Raw genomic sequence first — 20,154 nt, 5'->3', positions numbered from 1 at the left:
TGTACACACAAGCACATACAAATTTGCTGTCCAGCAGTGCAGTGTATTTAGAACAGGAATGCCATTACAGTACTTGTAAAACATGAACGACTAACTGGCAGAGCCTTGGCTCGAATTTTGACCCTAAAAGGTTAGTCTGTTGCCACAGTAAGCTCACACACACACACACACACACACACACGGCAACATACACGCACACTGAGAGTGTACAATTCCACTGCACCTTTGTCAAGGAGACTACGTCATCTCTTCCCACACATTCATCTTTCCTTCTATTCCTTCCTGTCCTCCTCTCTGTTTTCCGTGTCTCTCATTTCACTTTCTAATACAGTAGCTACGAGGTATATAGAATTTAAAATACTAAATACTAAATACTAATAACAGCTGTGCTCTAAAATTACACCCACCATTTAAAAAGAAAAACCTTTAAACCTTGTTTACAAAATCACACTGGAACACATTAAAAGGAATACAGATCAGGTAACATCGTCCCTCTGTAGTTTAGTAGTATAGTATTATAAAATACTAAAACTATAAAACTTCTTGTAAATTTTCAAAGGTTGTTTAAAACAGCCCACAAGGCCACCATATGTTTTTTGCAGACCCTGAAACACCAGTGTGTCCCTTTAAATGTCTATGATGGGACAGTAGTGTGTGTTCACAGTATCACACATAAGTGAGCTCATACTCTGTAAATAAACTAGCTGGCCAACACAAGCACTACCCTGCAACAAGGCTGCAGGAGGCTGTATGTGTGTGTATGTATGTATGTGTATGTGTGTGTTTGACAGAAAACAACTTGATCCCTCTTCTTCTGGGCACCGCTTCATGCTTCTCTAGTTTCATCTGTATTGTATCAAGATGACTTCACCCCTTCTTTTATATTCACCCCACACTGCTACACATCCGAACATCAATATCCAATAAATGCATGTGCAAATCTCACAGAAACACCTGGCTTTTTATGCAGCAGGCTGACCGTTGAAGCAGCTGTTCACTGGACTAATCAAGGTGGCAGAGAGTGTGTTTTTATTGATTTTTTATAGCTTCCCTATGACTTGAGCACTGGTGTGTATGCAAATGTGCTGAATAAATAAAGTTTCATTATTCGACAATGAGCTAAGAATCCCTTTTTCGCCCTATGATGTGCTTTTAATACTGTCACAAAAAAAATGTAACCACACAGTATATTTACACCCCAACATGCAAACATGCATACTGAGTCCGTATCTGATGTAACATGAAAATCCTGACCCTAAAACAGTCCCTTAAAGAAATAAGGCCCAACCAAAATGCCCTATACTTTTCAAGAGCCTTTACTTTGAAAGTTGCAAACTAGTTTTTGCAAAGATAACGTGAAGCAAAGACATGCACACGTACACACACACACACACACACACTCACATACACATCGTCATCCCTGTCAGTCACACCTCAGCCTGTCATGAGATTTTCCTAGAGTGAGATGCTGAAGATAGATGTGTTATATCTGACTATGTGATAGCCTCTGACGGTCCGTGCATGTGTATGAGGTGTGTTTGCGTGAGTGCATGCGCATGCTTCTGTGTGATATATCAGCTTATGACAGCAGCTTGGCTAATGCTAAAAGTGTGGTTAGCAGGTCTTCAAATAAACCGTTCAGCAAGCGAGACTTCACAGTGTCACAGAGTGCTGGAGCTGGCACCTGCAGCTACTGGTACACTGGGACATTTTCACTCCTCATCTTGGCTCTGGATGATGGAAACAAAAACTTTTAAAAGTCTGAGGAAAAACAGCATCTGAACAGGCACAGCACATTTTGCATAACTGACACACAGACAGACAGACAGATGGATGGATAGACAGACAATAGGCAGACAGGTAGAGAGACAGCTATGCACATACACAGCTTAAAAATGCAATATTCTATATGTACGATAAAATGCACCTATAGAATCTAAAACTTTGTATCACCACAGACAAAGGGGATGCATAACTACTGTATGCTGCTCTCTATTTATTTCTGTATTGTGGAGGTAATGGAGAGGCAGTTGCCATGGTAGCTACGGACCTCATGGCAGCAGGTGCTGTTGCCACTTTCACCACCATCCAGCAGTGTACGTGTGTGTAGTAGTGCACATACACACGTGCCAGTGTGTCTTATTTTGTGTGTTTTCACATGAACCTCCGGGTGCCTTGGTGTGTGCATAGTGTGAGTGTCTGTACACACTGTTGTGTGCCAATGTGTGTTCACTCATGCATGTGATTTGCCTGTTATTGAAATGTGTTGTTGGTGTACAGGAGTGGTGTGTATGTTTGTTTTTGTGGAGTCTGTGAATTGCTGTATCCAGAGATCCACTAAATGTAAAACAATACATCTTTTTTATTTTTGCCACTTGTTTGGCAGAAGACAGTATAGAAAGATAGGAACCACCAGGAAGCCACATCTAACATATGTATGTTCTAATCTTAATTTAGCAAGAACTCATTAAATGTGAGTCCCTGGTAAGAAAACAGAGCAATGCAAACATTTCCAAACATCCACCATACTAATGCCCTGTCTTTCTTTTCAAATTAGCCAGCGAGCGGGGAGTGCAGTTCAAGTGTCAAAATAAAGCCAACTGGTAGACACCCACTGTGCAAACACTTTTCACATCCATCTGCTGGATCTAATAATGTGTGTCTTTGTGTTTAATTTCCTAACTAATGCACACTAGCAAACTCAAATTCGTCATCTGCTGTCCTTTGGCACTGGCAAGGCTTTTTTTAAGCCTCTCTTGCTCTTTATAGAGATACATGTTACACACATCCACTGTGTGTTGACTGTGGCAGCCTTCTGACTGGGTGCGGTGGTGAGTCTAATTAAGAGTGTCCGCTCTGGATCACTGACTGTAATGACAATGATAGCATTATTAGGGAAAACGCTCTTCCTTATTTCCTCTAACTACTCATTTTACCCCCCGGTTCCTTATTCTTCTCTTCTTCCTCCGTATACTCTTCTAAATTTAAATCCTTGTTCCTCTCCTTCTCTTTCCTATCTCCAGAGCCTAATTCAGAGAAAAAGAGATTGTGTGTGAGAGAGGTTGTAAGTTAGTTCTGAGTGGCAATATCTGCAGGGATGCAAAATGAGAGAGTGAGATGTGAACAATATGACAGGAGAGCGAGAGCAGGAGAGGGGGCGAGCATAGATGCTGGTCTCAAGTCCATCTAACTGATGGACTGGCTTGGACCCCTTTGTCTCGATGACTGTGCTTGTTCTTCAAGCAATAGAGAGCATGAATGCTGGGAAAAATTCCACCGGGAACTCGACGGATGCAAATTTGTTCCTGCAGGATCTTAAGCAGCGCATTTATGTTGGTTCCACCTCATCCCAAAGGGGCTCCAATGGCTGAGATCTGTCAACTATGTAGATGACAGGAGTAGATGGGAAGTCACTGTTATGTTTCTCATTAGATACCATGTACTTCATGACATTGTACATTACCTCACTGATAGAATCTATTTGAAAAAGGCTGGTCAGTGGTGCTTACATGTGACGTACATGGTCAGAAATCAATTTCAACCCTGCAAGTGTTCTGTACAAATTAAAACGCATTTGAGATTAACAGCACTGAAAAGACCAAATGTTTTTAACATTAAATATGATATTATATATCATATTTAATGTAATATTTCTTGAAGACCCCCCTCCCTCCATTTAGATAAAGTGAGCTACCTGCTGATCACTGATCTCTGCTGCTCCAAGATGGTATTTCCACACTTACGTATAGGCCCATCTGTTAGCTTGAAGGAGTTCTGCCAGCCTCCTGACCCATCTCATCAACGAGGCATCTTGGCCTCATTTGGATGACTCTATCTTCCTCTGTAAAGTCTGAACACTATAAAGTCCATGTAGGTTATATTTAACACAGGACTGTTGAACTGTATTGCATAAAATTGCACAGGGGCTTTGTGGGTTTAAGGATAAATCAATGTATACAGTAATTATGTATGTTTTCTTTTTATAATGAATACAAATAAAGTTATTGAACTGAAATAGAGTGCACAATGAGTAATACTTGATCCTGAGATGGTCTTTAAGTGTGTGCACCTGGGGGGGTCGAATTGACATAAACCCAGTGAGAAGCTCTTCAGTTTAGCCTGCATCAGCAGCCCTCCCTCCCCTCACACACACATCCATCCATCCACAGCGTCTAGCTGTTATTGATGAAGTCACCTCTTTATATGGTAATGTCTTTCACACCTGAAAGGCATCAGGAGGGCATGATCACTCTCTCTTCCTCTCTTTTTACACACACACACAAGCCTGTGCACACACTATCACACTACTGTATCTATATATACATATATTCCCTCTTACCGCTTGCCAAAAGCACACACATGCATGCTAAGGCGCGCTATTTTTCACGTGAACTCCATATATTTTCACCCTCTCTTTGCCTCTCAACAACATGCACACAGCTATGAGGAGCCCATTAACGTTGATGGAGATATGTATGCGGCTCACATCTGTCACATGTCGCTGCCGTGGCAACACCAGCTGCCGTGGTTACTGGAGGCCTGCTTCTCTAGTGTTATGGGATTTGGCTATTATAGGAAAGCGAGCTACCTGTATGCAGAAATACATCCCTTTGAGGACAGACTGCAGAGCAATAATATCCCAGCATCTGATCTGATAAGTAGACTAATTACAGACAAATTACTGGCCTTGGGTCAAAATCATCTAGTGACTGGGATTAGTTAAATTGATTACATCCAAACGGGTATCAACCCCATTTGTTTTGTGGGTTGGAAAAGGTATCTGAAACAGCAGACAAATGACCCTCAGTGTCTAGTTTATCTGATGGTCAGATGTACCACTACCATGTCCTGATGTGGGGATCTATGATTGAGTTGGGTGTTAAAAGGATCTGATTGGCTAAGCTGTATAAAGTCAGTGGTAAGTCTGCATCTAACTGAGAGAATGTGGGTGTTTTTCACAGCATATTTAATTAAATGACTTCCCAATATGCCATAGCACTCTTAGTAATGTGCATTCAATTCTAAACTCTATGTACTATATAGATATATACACACTCCAGGTAAATATACACATATCTATACTCAAAACTCAACTCTTACAATTACAATCCTTAGCACTCTGTTCTTCAATGAACATGTTCAAAGTCTTAAAAAAGCACAGATGAAATCAACCTCAATCAATCTCAAGTTGCTGGTAGGAGGCTATCAGGGAGTGAATATATTCACAAACATGTCCTTATTTGGTCCCATTTTAATGTCTGAAGTGCAGCTGTATATGTTTCACTTTATAAACATACAGGTTTTGACTTTCAGCTGATCTGAAACAGACACTTTGCTGGTGACTAAAACATACACACACACAGTGACCCACTTTCCTGAGCTGAACTGGACCAACCAAAAACAGATCACCCTGCATCCATTTATGATGCTTTGGGTGTGAATATAAGGCATGAATACACACACACACAGACAGGCACAGAGAAATACACACCACTAGAGCAGGGATACAAGCTTTAAGTGAGTACAGCTGTGTAGCCAGATGTGCTTTTGAGTGCTGTAGTTACATGGTTGCATGTGTCTAAACCTGAAAACCTTCTATGCTCATTCTAATCCCTCGACAGAACACTGTTTAGCCCCACACACCCGCCCCTACTGCCCCCGGCAATATGACCTGCCTCTCTCTCTCTCTTCCTCTCTCCTTTATCCAGCTGAATAACAAAAGTACTAAAGGTATATGGACAATATGACCTGAACTGGATTCCAGTTTAATTTGAGGATAACATTTAAGTCCCATCAGAAAAAATACAGATGCTATGTTGTCTTTTATGCCTGCCATCAATAATTCTCTCAGTCCATTTCTATCTTCCTTCAATCTCCTCATCTGTAAACTGCCACGTCTTCTTAGAGCCACTAGGTTGCAGACCACTTTTCACAGAATTAATCAATGAATGAATGATATAATGGAGAGCAAATAAACACCTCACAAAAAAACTAATGGTTGCTTATCCATCAGACAAGTGCAAGAATGCACACAAACACTGGTTTGTCTGCTGCAATCTCATGTCTTGAAGTTTACAGATAGTGGTAGAATGGACATGTGTGTGTGTGTGTGTGTGTGTGTGTGTGTGTGTGTGTGTGTGTGTGTGTGTACATGTTTCTGTATTCACAGAATGCTGTAACTGCCACACAAATGCCCGACAAAGCACAAATGACCACACACACAGACATCCAAACAGCAAAATATTCAACAGTAAGACCTGTGAAGGTCATCATTAGCATAGTATTAACAGTCCTGTGTGTAAGTGTGTGTGTGTGTGTGTGTGTGTGTGCATGGGTCAAGCATGACCTATCATGTATTCATAGCCAGAGACAAGTCTACACGGTTCAGCGGTGTATGTGTGTGTATGTGAATGTGTGTGTGTGTGTGTGTGTGTGTGTGTGTGTTGGGTATCATCAGTTGGTGAATATGTGCTTTTATTCTAGCTGTGAGGGGTCACATATGTCCCACTGTCCACTGGGAATAACATCGGTTACATGCTGACAGCACAACAGGAAGAGACCTGGACATGGACACACACACACACACACACACACACACACACACACACACACACACACACACAAAGCTTAAGTGCTGCTCTGGCACATTTGTTGAAGGAGAAGGATTATTAGGTCACATTGCTTCACAGAGGACATGAGTTCAGCTTTTTCCCCAAGACAAAACACCTAACAGGTCACTTCACTCTTGTAAGAAGTATGAGAAAGAAGCCACACTGTAAGAAGGAAAATCAGCCAGGAACTCCTGAACAGCTAAATGGCCGTACAACACTGTTCGGTTTTTCAGTAATGTCTCCAGAGGCGTTTTTAAACAGGCTAACTCACCTGCTGCTCACTGGCGTACAGCAGAAAATAACTAAAATAAATAAACAGCTTGTCTGTAAAGATGCGTCATATATGTAATAGTGTTGCATGTTCTGTCACTCAACCGGTTATCAAAAACTGTGGGTAATCACTGGTAACGACTGAGAGATGGACATGCTGCATGCTAACTATACACATTTCAATGGGGAGTTCACCTTCCTAGGTTGTTATATCATGTACCAAGTACAGTGAGAGATATGATTGAACTATTATTTACTTTTAACACTCACAATGTAATTCATTCATTAAAGAAACCCTGCACTCTGGATCCACCCACTGATCCTGAGTCAGTTGACTCACAAGTGAGGGCTGAGGAGAAAGAGCTTGATCAGAACCACAGGGAAACACATTTAAGAGCACATATCAGGCGCACATGTTCACTCCTTTGATATTCAGACCTCTGAATATTTAGCGTGCTGCATGTACAGTGGAGTATACACTTGCGTAGAAAGTGCTACTGATTTTCCCACTCCCACTTCTTCCAACCATTTCCTCATTCATACATTTGAGTTTGAATCTGTCGAGTATACAGAGAAAAAGACACTAAAATCACCATTTTTCTCAGCCTATTTTCAATTAACAAAATCCTGGAGCCAAACGCTGATATTTTGGTTTTTGATAACCCTACAACTGATTTTACTTTGCATAGTTTATTGTGTACTGTGTACCTAGTGTACTGGGTTTAGCCAAATTTCACATCTTCAGCTTCTACAAACGCTCTCTACTTGACCTACAGAACATGCAGATCCATTTTTCACAACCCCCATACCAATTACAATACTGTAAGTTATGTGCATGTGCATATTCTACACTGCAATAAAGTTAACCACAGTGGGGAAGCTTTAATCAGCCGGAACTGAACCCAACCTCACAAATAACATTTTAATTAGTGGTCTACCCACCGACAGTCCCCATTAACTCCAACTGTTCCTAACAATTTCCAACTGTCATGTTCTTGGGCTACTGAGAACCCACTGTCTCCACCTCTGTATCTGTCTTACTGGCTGTACACGAAGTCTCTCTATCCCACTGGAGCCCTATATCTGACTCTGTCTTGCTGGATGCACTTTATTAGTCCCATGGTGCATAATGGATGCTTATTTGTTACCAATTAACTGAAGTCTGATGCGTGGCCCCACTGTATTCATAACTAAAATCCAGTCAACTGCAGCAGAAGAACATCAAACCCAGAGGCAACATGTGCAGATTTTTTCATGCCTTCTATATGCATAACCACTCATTTTTTTACGAGCCAGACTAATGTCGAAACCAAAATGCATTCAAGTGACATCAAATGACTGTTGTGCAAAGCCATGCTTCCAGTTTTTGTCGTTTCTGTTGTTGAAAACTATTCAGTATGTGACAACACCGTTTAATAAGTATATATATATTTAGTAGGTGTTGTATGTGTGTGTGAGTGTGTGTGTATATACTGTATATATATATGTATGGTACATATATATGTGATACATATATGCATATTTATATTCATATACATATTTATATACATGATGATAAATATGTCTAGTCTATGATTTGATTGTATATTGTAAATCAACCCACAACACTCTGGGGCTTATGATCTGCCTGTTGAGAGTCACTGTACTAATGGAATTGAAATTGATTATATGGATCACCAGCAGAAAAAAACAGAAATCCCCTGTCAAAGGAAATTAGAAAAAAGGCAGCAATCTATATGGATTAATATCTGCTCTAAGTGATCAATGTCTTTCAATAATCCATCATGTTAATTCACTCAGAAAGACAAAAGTAATATAGTACAAAGTGAAATCATTGATTTTGGTGAATAATCTGGTAACCTGGAAAACTCTAACACAAAAATCAAGATAGTCTCATCTATTACTTTGGTTTTCATTATTTGCTAGTAATTGATAACCAGCTTGAGATACAATAATTATTCTAAATCCCAAAGGCAGTTTGGTCTCTTGGCTCTTTTCCACAGCTGGTCCAATGAGGGTTGGACAAATTACAGCATCCTTATGATTTATGAGAACAATAACTCTGGCTACACAGCAACACGGTAAGCAAGGGAATGATTAGAAGCCCAGTCTTTCATCAGCAACCAAGTTAATAAGTGCCACTGCCCAAATGCCACAGTTAATGAAGGAACAAGTTATTTTTGTAGGCAATGCTGCTGAGCATAGCCAACTCATCGCTGGGGGACAGAATAGGTAATGCAAAAACATATGCAATGGGATTCACACATGCATTCATACACACCATAAGACAGAAGGACAAGCAGAAAATCCAGCCTTTACCTTGCTAGAATAAGGTCCAGGAATGAGCAGTTTCAGTGCTTGTCTTTTAAGCTCTGTCAACCTAGCGTTGCAGTTCTCACACCAAATCCCTCTTTCACTACCAGGGGAACTTCCACTGCCAGAGGCTGGTGACCCCGTCCCAAAACCCGGGGAGCCGCCTAGAGAGCCTGGGGATTCTGTCCCAATCCCTGGAGAGATGGTCCCCGGGGATCCAGAGAAGGACCCTGGTGAGGAGATTCCCGAGCCGGGGGACGGGGTGCCTGTGGAGCTTGGCATGGAGCCGGCTCCCTCCGGGGCTGGGCGTGTGCCGGAGCGGGGGGTTTCCTCATAGGCCTTACGGTACCATGTGTCCGGGAAGAAGGAGGCAGATTTGGTTGGCGAAGTGTCAGGCACCTGTGGAAGGTTGAAAAAACAAATACAAATGTTGACTGATAGGCCTGCTATTATACCTGCTGGCTCACTGGTATGACTCATACATAAATAGAACAGAGCCGACATTAATATCATATTAGAGTTGTTCCTAATTATACCTGAGTTTTCCTGCTTTGACATGTCGAATGTGTGCCATGGAAACAGCTATGTTGTGTGAATATGTGCAACATTCCACTCATCCCAGTGCACACAACAGGTTGCACAAGATGGGATGAGAATAAAGAGGTGAGGGGCACACGTCATGTATCATGCAAATTAAAAGTCTAAATATTTTATGTATGCATCTAGCCATATTAGTATGCTACCAGCTTTGTTAACTTGTGGGGATGTATCTGAAATTCACTAGGGAGAATAAAAAAGAAATTATTCTGTTTGAGAAAAAAAAACTGACTCTCAGCTTCAATATCCATGCATATGTTGTTTTGGAAAGTTAGAGCCTAAACTTACAGCAGACAGTCACAGTATCTCATGGCAATAACACGCACAGGCGATGGGTCATTGCAGCTGGGTAGACAAGGAGTCTGGGGCATTCAATTAAAGGTCAGAGCATTAAAAACACACGAACAGGAAGCAAACGTTGAACATTTACTGTGATGCTGCTACAACCTCAGTCAAGCCAGTCAACATACTGGATGCTTCCTTTATCGTCTAAACAGGATTAAGTCAGATTTCGTGTGGAGACCTGTGTTATTTCTCTCTGCTCAGACAGCCACATGGGAACATCAAATGAGCCACAAGGAGTTGAAAATTAGATCTTTTGCGGCTGGGTAAATCCAGTCAGGGAGAACAGACCCATTGATGTGGTGGTGGCTGAAGAGGTTGGGTACTGTAGCGGCTGTAATCCCTCACAAGGGCTATAATAAGAAAGCAGTGAGTAGGCTGATAGGTGGGAATGCAAGTGAGGAGGTGGGTATAATGTGAGCCAACTCTGCGTTATAAATTAACACTAATTAGGCTGTAGGAGGTAGGCAGTGGCACAGGTGTGAGTATAATGCTTGACAATTTAGCTGCTTGGTCCTCAGTTAGTGATAATTAAGAGATGGGGGAGATCCATCAGTGAAAATGCATGCCACTGTTGTGACACCGTGAGAGGTGATGTGTGAAATGTGATCAATCAACAGCAGGAAACAGGTCTGCTGAGCATGAGTTTAATCTGTACGGCAGGCTGAAACACTACAGCTTCCCACTAAAATGAACGGGCGGTGTGAGATGAAGCAGCCTACATGCATCAGTGAATCGGGATGGATAAGTTTGTGTGTTCGGGCTAATAGGTAACAGAGGTGTGTCCATCCCTCAGCTACTGGAATGAATAACCTACCCCATATTTTCTGCTCCGGCTGCTCACAGACCTCTCCTTGGTCCCCGACAGTGAAGTCATGTTGGAGGTGAGAGGAAGTGGGGAGAGGAGAGGTGAGGATAAAGAACCTCTTCTGCTGCCGCTGCTGCTGCTGTGGCTGCTGCCTCACATTCAAAAAAGAGACCTTATTCTAGCAATTAACCACACGCCCCTGCAGTTTGCTCTTCTCAATCTGGAGGCAACCTTACGCCACTTCCAAACGCATGTGGAAACCGGTTACATCCCCATTCCGTCGCCAAGAGACAAAACAAAATCCTAGACGGTTTTTGCTCCTGGAGAAAAAGCCCTCGAATCACTTCTGAAAACCGAAGTGAGGACTGAGACAGGTCGTGCGGGAGAGCAGACCGCTCCCTGTCAGCAGAGAGTCTGCTCTGCGCTCACTGAGGCTCTCTGCTCAGCAGCGCGCTCTCCACACTCTCCTCTCTCCGCAAGCTCTGCGTCTGAGGCCGGCCAGGTGACACAAAAGCACCCCGGGGCGAATTCCGCCTCATGGGCTCCCCGACTCATTAGATCGAGTGGGGTCTGGCTGGTGCAGAGCCCGGCTAAAGCTCGGTCAGCTCCTCACTTCAAGTGTTCGTGCTCGCACCCTCCTGTTGACTCCCCGAGGCTCCGCGCTCGGCTGCAGCCAGCAGTGGACTGGAGAGACAGGAGAGGCGCACATCTGGATGAGGGCGGGGCCGCCCTGCCCTTCGTCAGCCACAGGCCAACACACACCCAGAGGTTCCAGCTGAGCAGGTACACCGCTGCCTGTTACACGTGAGGAAACTGGACTTTTTAGACGGAGGTATGTTACGTGACTGAGGGATGCTGTTAGGATGATGATGAGGACTGTGTGCTGAACTGGGCTATATGAAGGGACACTTCCAGGGCTCCAGCTACTATTGAGCACACAGAAGATGGTGTTTGTTTGTTTTTTCTGTGGGGGTGTTGAGGTTTTTGGTGCCTGAGTAGAAATATAATTGAAAAACCTAAACTACTCAATCATTGACTTCATTTTTAGAGTGTGGTCTGAATTTTCTAGATGAGGGGGGGTACTGGCATCAGTGTTGGCCGCAGCTTGGACTCACTCCCTCTTTTAATGGAGAGGGCTGCTGATAATATAAAAGCCTTTAGGGACGAGGAGGATGGAGATGAAGTTACAGAAGCATGTTGCCAGAAGTGAGACAGGGACTGGACATGGATGTTAACAAACTAGGCAACAGATCAGTGTCATGATGTCTCTAATCTCTGGACATTCAGTATGTGCAATGACCCAGTCAAACACATTCTGGGCCCCTGCAATAAACTCTGTTTGTCTTGAGCCATATGCCCTTTGGAGAAGTGGCCTGCAGTCATCTCTGTCTGTGAAAACCTCAGTCAAATGGTCAACTGGCTGGCCATTTGATTGGATTGAGTGTGTTATGCCAAGTCAAGTAAAAGTTATGCAGGAAAATGTAAGGGTATATGATTAAGAGCCAAGCCTTCGGAAGAGCGAAAAGCAATCCAAATCAATCTACTTCGAATGTCCTCTTGTAATGGAGGAGACACCCCTGAAGAAAATCACTGAAATATTTGTAGGAACTGTTTCATTGTAAAAGAGAGCGGGCTGTGAGTGGATACACAGTGACCTCTACTGTTGTCATAAGGTTGTTGCTGGAGACACACTGACACCCTGCAGCTAAAAAGCATGTTGGACTGTTTCACACATGTTGTGGTAACAAGTCTTCTCTCACAGACCTTTTTTCACAGACAAATTACAGGAGGAAAAAAAAGCACACATGCAAATGATACAATTAATAATGGCTGAAATCCATTTAGCTGCTTTGGTTTCACGGTCCTGGTAACACTGTCATGACATATGAGGACACTTATAGAATAGAGCACAGCCATTGTTCATGTTATTAATAACACCTGTGCCCACCCACCATGACAAGTCAACATTTATAAAAAAGGCACGAGTATAATACAGTGAACAAAAGTTATCATGAGATTAGGACCTCTACTGGCCTGAATTTAAAATCAACACTCCCACATTTGAGTAAATAATACCAAGATATTCAGCGAAAGTGATTGCAGAAAGTTTGGTGTTTCAGCAAGACAGAGCAAGTTAAACCATTGAAAACTGTGTGGTCAGATATAGCAGTAGTTTTAGGTTTATTACTCATGCAAAGAGTTTACCATGAGGAAATACATTATGTTTACAGGAATGTTTTGCTTGGTCCCTGCATTTGAAGGTGTAGACCAAAAAGAAAAGAAGTGTGCATTAGCACACAGAATGGCTTGGGCATGTGGTTTAAACTACACTTCTTTTAAAATAAATAGATAGATAATAAATAGATTTTTAAATATTTGTGAGTTTAATGTTGATCGAACGTGTACCATATGATGTAAAACATATGCACTGTATTGGACAGAATCCACAAGAGATGATAAGAGAAAGTTAGAAAGACAGGCAGAGACGGAGCTCAACAGCACGTGGGAGGTGAAAGCAAAACTAAACAGAGATAAGTTGGCATTTATTAGTTGTTGGCAGTTCAAGTTCACCAGGGATTTTTTAGCTCTTGGGTTTATTTTTAAAAGCCTGAAGAAGAGAGAATATCCGTTAGGCAAATCAACAAGAAGAAAAGAAAAGGCCAAAGATAAAGGTTATCCTCCGGTACAGTAGGTGGCGGTAATGGTTACAGACCACCATAATACCAGAAGAAGAAGAAGAAGAAAAGGAAGAAGAAGAAGAAGAAAGTAGCCTGAGTTTCTTTGCTAGTTGTGCACATGAATTATACATGCGATAATTTGGTTTTCTTGTCGTATTTAATGTTACGTGCTCTATCGTAAATTTGAAGTCCTTTCTCTGCCAGTGAGGAGCAGTCAAAGTGTGGCACGACGATGCCCGAAGTCTTTACTAAAGCTGGCTGTTAACCGTCAAAACAAACGACTGGACGCTTCAGATTTCAAAGTGAGCATCTACTTGTACTTATGTCCGTAGCTATTTCGTTTTTTCCTGAGGTGAAACCTGACAGTCGCTTCATCTCCTAGCTTGGCTAACTGAGGCTAACTGAGGCTAACTGTGCAGTTGCACTGAAGAACAACTGTAACGTCAGCTAACTGACAAACCGTGCAAACGTAGCGTCGATGTTTTCTGTCATGTCACGTAATGTGTGTGAGCAATAAACAGCAGTCGCTGCTTTCATTGCTCCTTATTTTATTTGTTTACTAGCATCCTAGTTACACAAATGATGTCATGATGCAGCTTGTTTGTTAGCAACACGTTAGCCTTTAACTGGCGCTCTCAACGACTACCGTGTTAGCTCGCTGTACATGTTGTCACTTCAGAATAAGCTAGTAAAATGCTAAAATTTATCAGGGTTAGCATGGTGTACATGTGCTATGTTCTTTTTATTGTTTAAGTAACTGCACGACGTCAGTGGACAATTTTAGCTGAGCTTGCAGTAAGAGAAGGGAGGAGAGGCATTGTTGTAAATGCAGCGTGCCACCTTGAACACATCTGTCAAAGATATGAACAAGTTGAGATCAGATTAGTGAACCAGTTAGCAGCTTTCATTTGCAAGGCATGTTCCTGTTTGTTCGTGAATTTACTCTGCCTCTCTCTCTCTCTCTCTCTCTCTCTCTCTCTCTCTCTCTCTCTCTCTACACAGCAAACCTTCTGCCTGTCAAGACAGGCCTCATGTGAAAGAAATCAGCCCTGCTAAGTGTCACATCTTGACACTTTAGTAGACCTCTGATCCAATGAACTCTGGGGAAATCTTTCCTGAGAGAGGTCTACACCAAGTCATACAACAATGAAAGGTAACCCAACATGCAATCTTGTTATTTCACTTTCTAACCTTTGTAAGGAATGAAAAGGTTTCAGCTAAATCTTGAACATATACGTCTGTAAATCATTAGGATGATATAATTGTTAATTATCTTTCAGGTGGATGTCGGAAAACAAGAAAAAGGAAACCTACACCTACAGAGAAAGACACCTCAGACACTGTTTCATTGCAAGCAGGGGCTTTGGATGCTGGGCCAGATAATGATTTTTCCATTGTTACTGCCTCTCCAAGTACTCCAAAAAGACACAGGGGACAAACGGGACAGACACGAGAAACCTGCCTGACCTCCACACCAGTCCGCAGCTCCTCCACAGACATCCAGTCACCTCCTGGAGCGAAACGAGTGGAGCTAGAGTACGCTGAACTCATCACTCAGTTAAAGGTGTTTGATCATATTTTTGCTGATAAGTATTGTGCCTGCATTTTTAGCCCACAGATTTTTCTGTTATATTCTTTGAACTCCTTTAATATCTGCTGTGTTGTAGACAGCAGAGAAGGACTCACCATGCTCCAAATCAAAATCTCAAAGCAGACGTGGGAGGGGTCATGCTTCCCAGCCAAGACAAGTCAGAAAAAAAGTGACAAAGGAGGAAACGCAGACCTGCATTAATACCAATGGTCGGCCAGCCAAGTCCCGACGTGGCAGGACGCGGAAGATTGAGACAGGGAATTTAAAGAGGGACTCCACTACTCAGTCACCTGAACGCTCTAGACCAAGATTTCAACTGGAGAAGTCTGATGTAACAGAGCAAGGTAGTGTTTTCTTAGTGTCTGTCTCATGCAGAGAAATTTGAAACATTTTTCAGACGCCATCACCCTTAAAATCATAAGCATAAAAATGTGCTGTGTGGATTTATATTTGCAAGGATAGCTACTAATAGAGCAGCTCACGTTCTTAAAAAAAAAACTAAACTGATCATCTCTAAATCTGTGTTATTGCTGCCCCAACCCCACTCCTTCCCCCACAAAGATGAGTCTGTGCTGTCTTCAGATCTATCAATAGAACTGAGTCATCATGAGGACCAGCTGCTATCTTTGTCCCTCCAGGAAGATGAGGAAAGTGATGAGGAAGAGGAGGATCTACCAAGTTTCTTGGTGCAGGTGGACAAAAGTGAGAGAGACTGCAGTGACTGAAAGCAAATAACCCTTTATAAGGACTAGATAAGGACTGGTGTGTACACACTGTGTACTTCAAGTGGATTGTTTTTGTCTTTCAGAGCCCCCCTCTATTACAGAAGGAGTGTTTGTGTGGCACAAATTTAGAAATTGTCCATTTTGGCCTGCATTGGTGAGTACAGAAAAACTGTGTGGATCTTTGATTTCTCATAAGCACATGCTTATCAAAGTTTTAAGATGGAACAACACACATTGTCCTGCTAAGACGCAGACACTCTGCAAATCCTCACATTTGTAAAGGTTTAACTAGTGAATAGCATTTTTGTTCAATCACTGGCTTAAACTAAATACAGCTATTCAGTTTAAATCTTCATATGAGAGGTAGATAACATTAATTGGGGAAAATGGCAAACCCCAAAAGCCTTAGTGGTTTTAATGTTTGAAATCTGGCCTATTTTCTCTCTGCAGGTAAAAAGTGTGAACCGTAAGCAGAAAAAAGCCAGCATCATCTTCATTGATGACCCAATGCTACACAAAAAGAAAGGGTATGAAATAGAATGGGTTTTCTCTCAGTGATTTGTTGGTGAATGCCTCTTCAGTTTTAGAGTGCATAGGATCTTACTAAATATTGTGAGTCTCTGCAGATCACACCTTGATCTTCAAGGTAACTCCTGGCTGAAGGGCCTCACCAACAATGGTGTCTCAAAATGAAAAGATCCTGGCATCTTGTGCATCTGCATATGATAGTAAAAATTCCTGTATAGTCTGAGTTGGTTTCAGTAAACTTTCTATTTAAGAGATATTTAAACATTGTTTCCTAAATAACATTTTTAGTTATGTGTTCATTTTCTTTAAGGTTTACTGTGGCTCTGAAAACCCTGAAGCCTTATGACTGTGAAGAAGCTGATGAACTGGTGGTAAGAATCGCCCATAAATTATCCACTCAAACTAAAAATAATGTTTTCCTGACATAGTGGCAGACTATTTATGTCTCTTATGTTTGTTATAGTGTAAAGCCAAAGAAAAGTATGATGCTGCGATTGTGTGGTCCATGGAGCTCATAACAGACTACAGAATACGGATTGGTTAGTATTATGTGGACAAACAAATAAGGGACACTGATATTTACATGCATTCTGATACCACTGAATTCTTAGCAGTATTAATCCTGTTTTGTCTTTGTAGCATGCGGCTCATTTTCCGGCTCCTTCATCGAGTACTTTGCTCATGACATGAGTAAGTTTCGCTGCACAACATTCTTTAACATGACACAGCAGAGTGAAAACTCAAGTGCACCTGCAGCCTTATTTTGTCCTGACGATGCTCTTTAACTACTCCAGGTTATCCAGTAAGGAGGAAGTACCCGCAGGCAGCCTCAGAGAGACTTACCATCGCCAGTGATTCGATGATGGAGGCGCTGTGTGACGATCATAAGGACGACAGCTTCAGTGAACAGCAGGAGGAGGTCAGCAGGAGGTCAAAGAGGCTGCTGCCAGACCGGAGTCATGCTGCCCACAATCGCGCCAATGAGAAGCTTGTCCATTTCATCGTAAAGCAACGCAAGGTGGAAGGACGCCTTCTGGTATGATAAATGGAGCCAGTTGTGTTGTATTATTGCTATTGTAGTTCTTGGATTGAGCACTTTCTCTGTACCAGTTGATGTGGATTACTTGGAGGAAATATACTTGTATATCATACAATAAAATGCAGGGACTCAGCTGGTTTTACAAAACCCTGGGTGTGCCCAGGTGTGCAAAGCTAAAACAAACAAGACATGGGTGAAGCAATCATTTTGGTTATTGTGTTTGACATCGGACTTGCTGCTGTTGATGAGTGCAAGAGAAACAAATGGCATCCACAGTGAAATTTCAATGTTAGGAATTAATACGTCTGACTAAACGTGGCTAGTCCTTCAAATAGGAATTATATATAGTACTAAAAGATGGTAAAGATAAGCACCCATCCCTGTATCACTCTCCTTACAGGCTGTGATCCGCAGGCAGCAGCCGTCCACATGGCTTCGCTCCTTTCTGAGTGCCAATCGGAGACGAGTGGTGAACGTGTACCTGGAAGATGACCAGCAGTTGGACCGAGTCTACTGGTACCTAAATGGGCTCTACACAACCACTGTGGCTTCCTCCTCGTGTCTGGATGAGGTGAAATCCATGGAGCATGTCCCATTTGTCTTGGATGTGCTGCTTCCTGAAGTACGTTCAAGCTCGTCCCGAGCTTGTTTATTTTATTTTATTGTAGCATATGGTATGTTTTCTGGTATGCACTTCACTGTTGATGTGGTACACGTATTGTAAGATTATTATTCATTCTCCTATGAAGGCCATCATCTACGCGATCGCGGGGGTGGACAATGTCTCGGTAAAAAAGGCAGAAGAGAAGTACCTAAAAGGACGAGGGATAAGTAACAGGTACGAATTGGATGAGTTAAACCATTAAAGGATGAGTCCAAACCTTTGGAACTGGTTCAGTAGATTTCCTCCAGCTGCAGCCAAGAACAGGCAGCGCACTAACTACAATAGCTGTAATCCTTTGGGGCCAGATCAAAGTATGTTCACTAAAAGTGCTTGCTTTTGCCACCGTTTTTTTTTTTTTGGAAATGTATGACAACATTTACAGAAAGAACCGCTACAGAGATAGACCTGTAAGATCCTTTTAGTTCAACCAGAAATACTCGTTAAATTGCTCAGTTCGTGTTGTTATGACTTTGATGTTTTAAAGGCTTGGTTCAGATCCATTACAGTTTTTTGTAACACACAATAACACAAACAAAGTTACTGGTCGAGGCAGCAGTAAACCAGCCACTCTTGTGTTCTGTGATGTAAAATTACTATTTTTGTTAAAGGAGTCTGGTGGGCTTGAATAGCACAATACAACAGCTGCTTATGGTTAGATAGATAGAATCTTACAGGTCTATAGGGATATTTACTGTAACGTTGTCAGACATTTGGTGTTATTCCAAATATCTTAGCTTGTGGCAAAAACAAGCACTTTTAATGTTTTAGGCACAGTTGCCCCGAAAGGTAAATTTGCAGCCACTGGAGGCAATCTAGTGGACCAATTTCAAAAAATGTTCTACGTATCAGTCATTTCCAACCCACAATATACAAAAATAGGCTCCAGGTTTAAAATCCAAGAGTTATCATTTTAATAGAATGATTTTTACACTTAATGCTGAATATGATCTTTGACTGTTTTTTTTTTTCCCCATTTCTTTTTCGTTTCAGAGAAAGACAAGAGTTTGACTTGATGATTGAGCAGCAGATCAGGAAAAAATCACAGCCTCAGAACACTGCGCTGGGGTTATTGTCAGACCCCATCAGTTAGAGTGAGTGTGTTGTATTGTATGGTAAAAATGAACCTATTTTTGTATTGATTTTTTTCCCTAAATGTTTTTTTAGAGGTAACAACATATTATGCCTTATAATCAATGACAAATCATATCACATTATTTCAACTCCTCTGCCCTTTTTTTTTTTTTTTTTTTAAACCCAACGCTGAGTACTGAAAATTAAAAGTTGGCAAATGCCTCAGAGTTAATCTTGTACATCAATGAGCTGTGTTCTGTATGTCTGTGCGCATGTTTTACAAAAAAAAGATCTATTAATAATTTTGTCCAGCAGTAAAGACTTTGACACACTACAGGATGGACAAGTACCAAATAAAAAACAGACGTGTCTAATATGAGTCTTACTGAAAACATCATACTCCAGTTGATACATGAACCCTGCAGCACAACCACTAGGAGGCCTCGGGGGCAAAATTAGTTAATAGGCCCATTTTGACATATTGAAATATATATTTCGTCATCTTAAAAGTCAGTCTTAAACTCCAGCATCTGAAATAGATCCTTTCTCTGTTGGAACAGCATTGGTCCACCTCACACTTGAAATCCTCTTACAGATCTTTTTAAAAACATCCTCTGCACCTTGCTACCCAAAATCTGAAAAACAGTGAGATGATGTGTCAGCCACAGTCTTTTCACTCTGCTGCTGTTTGCTGTAAAAGAATATCTGCTGCTATACCACCAAACTACTGAGCAGCATCTTCTGTCTGTCAACACCATCACAATGATAAAGACAGTTTCTGTCATTGATCTCTCAGAAAAGCTGAAACTTGATTAGTGAATGGAGTTGTATCACAGATCTTTGATTGCTGTGCAACGGTGAGATGTGAGGATTATTACAGGGCGTGGACCTTAACTAATAAGTCTCCTACACAAGAA

The 20,154-nt window shown here is 41.8% G+C and overlaps 2 protein-coding genes across 4 annotated transcripts in view; one reads left to right on the top strand and one right to left on the bottom strand.

Annotated features, from left to right (window-relative positions):
* Positions 1-11,010, bottom strand: part of kif26ba (kinesin family member 26Ba) — a 77,550-nt gene extending 66,540 nt beyond the window's left edge. The window contains exons 1-2 of the mRNA XM_070828762.1: positions 10,951-11,010; positions 9,201-9,593 (exon numbers count right to left, since the gene is read on the bottom strand). Coding sequence (XP_070684863.1) covers positions 9,201-9,593; positions 10,951-11,010 — 453 coding nt within the window. The remainder of the gene's footprint in view (positions 1-9,200; positions 9,594-10,950) is intronic.
* LOC139199803 (PWWP domain-containing DNA repair factor 3A-like) lies at positions 9,410-19,600 on the top strand. 3 transcript variants are annotated; one of them, XM_070829089.1, is made up of 15 exons: positions 9,410-9,427; positions 13,824-13,921; positions 14,646-14,772; positions 14,900-15,183; positions 15,287-15,554; positions 15,772-15,912; positions 16,019-16,089; positions 16,386-16,462; positions 16,774-16,834; positions 16,927-17,002; positions 17,103-17,153; positions 17,258-17,499; positions 17,903-18,124; positions 18,252-18,340; positions 19,157-19,600. In XM_070829089.1, exons 3-15 carry the CDS (start codon positions 14,766-14,768, stop codon positions 19,254-19,256), a joined length of 1,689 nt encoding a protein of 562 aa, XP_070685190.1. In that variant the 5' UTR covers positions 9,410-9,427; positions 13,824-13,921; positions 14,646-14,765; the 3' UTR covers positions 19,257-19,600. The 3 variants fall into 3 exon arrangements, with proteins under 3 accessions (XP_070685190.1, XP_070685269.1, XP_070685110.1); XM_070829168.1 differs by lacking the exon at positions 9,410-9,427 and having other exon boundaries at positions 13,698-13,921; positions 14,622-14,772; positions 15,793-15,912; XM_070829009.1 differs by lacking the exon at positions 9,410-9,427 and having other exon boundaries at positions 13,698-13,921; positions 14,622-14,772.
* The last annotated feature ends 554 nt before the right edge of the window (positions 19,601-20,154 follow it).

The sequence above is a fragment of the Pempheris klunzingeri genome, chromosome 1, assembly GCF_042242105.1.
Source record: "Pempheris klunzingeri isolate RE-2024b chromosome 1, fPemKlu1.hap1, whole genome shotgun sequence".
Taxonomy (NCBI): Eukaryota; Metazoa; Chordata; class Actinopteri; order Acropomatiformes; family Pempheridae; genus Pempheris; species Pempheris klunzingeri.
The sequence above is the reverse complement of the archived record's forward strand: the minus strand, read 5'-3'. Positions and strand labels throughout refer to the sequence as shown.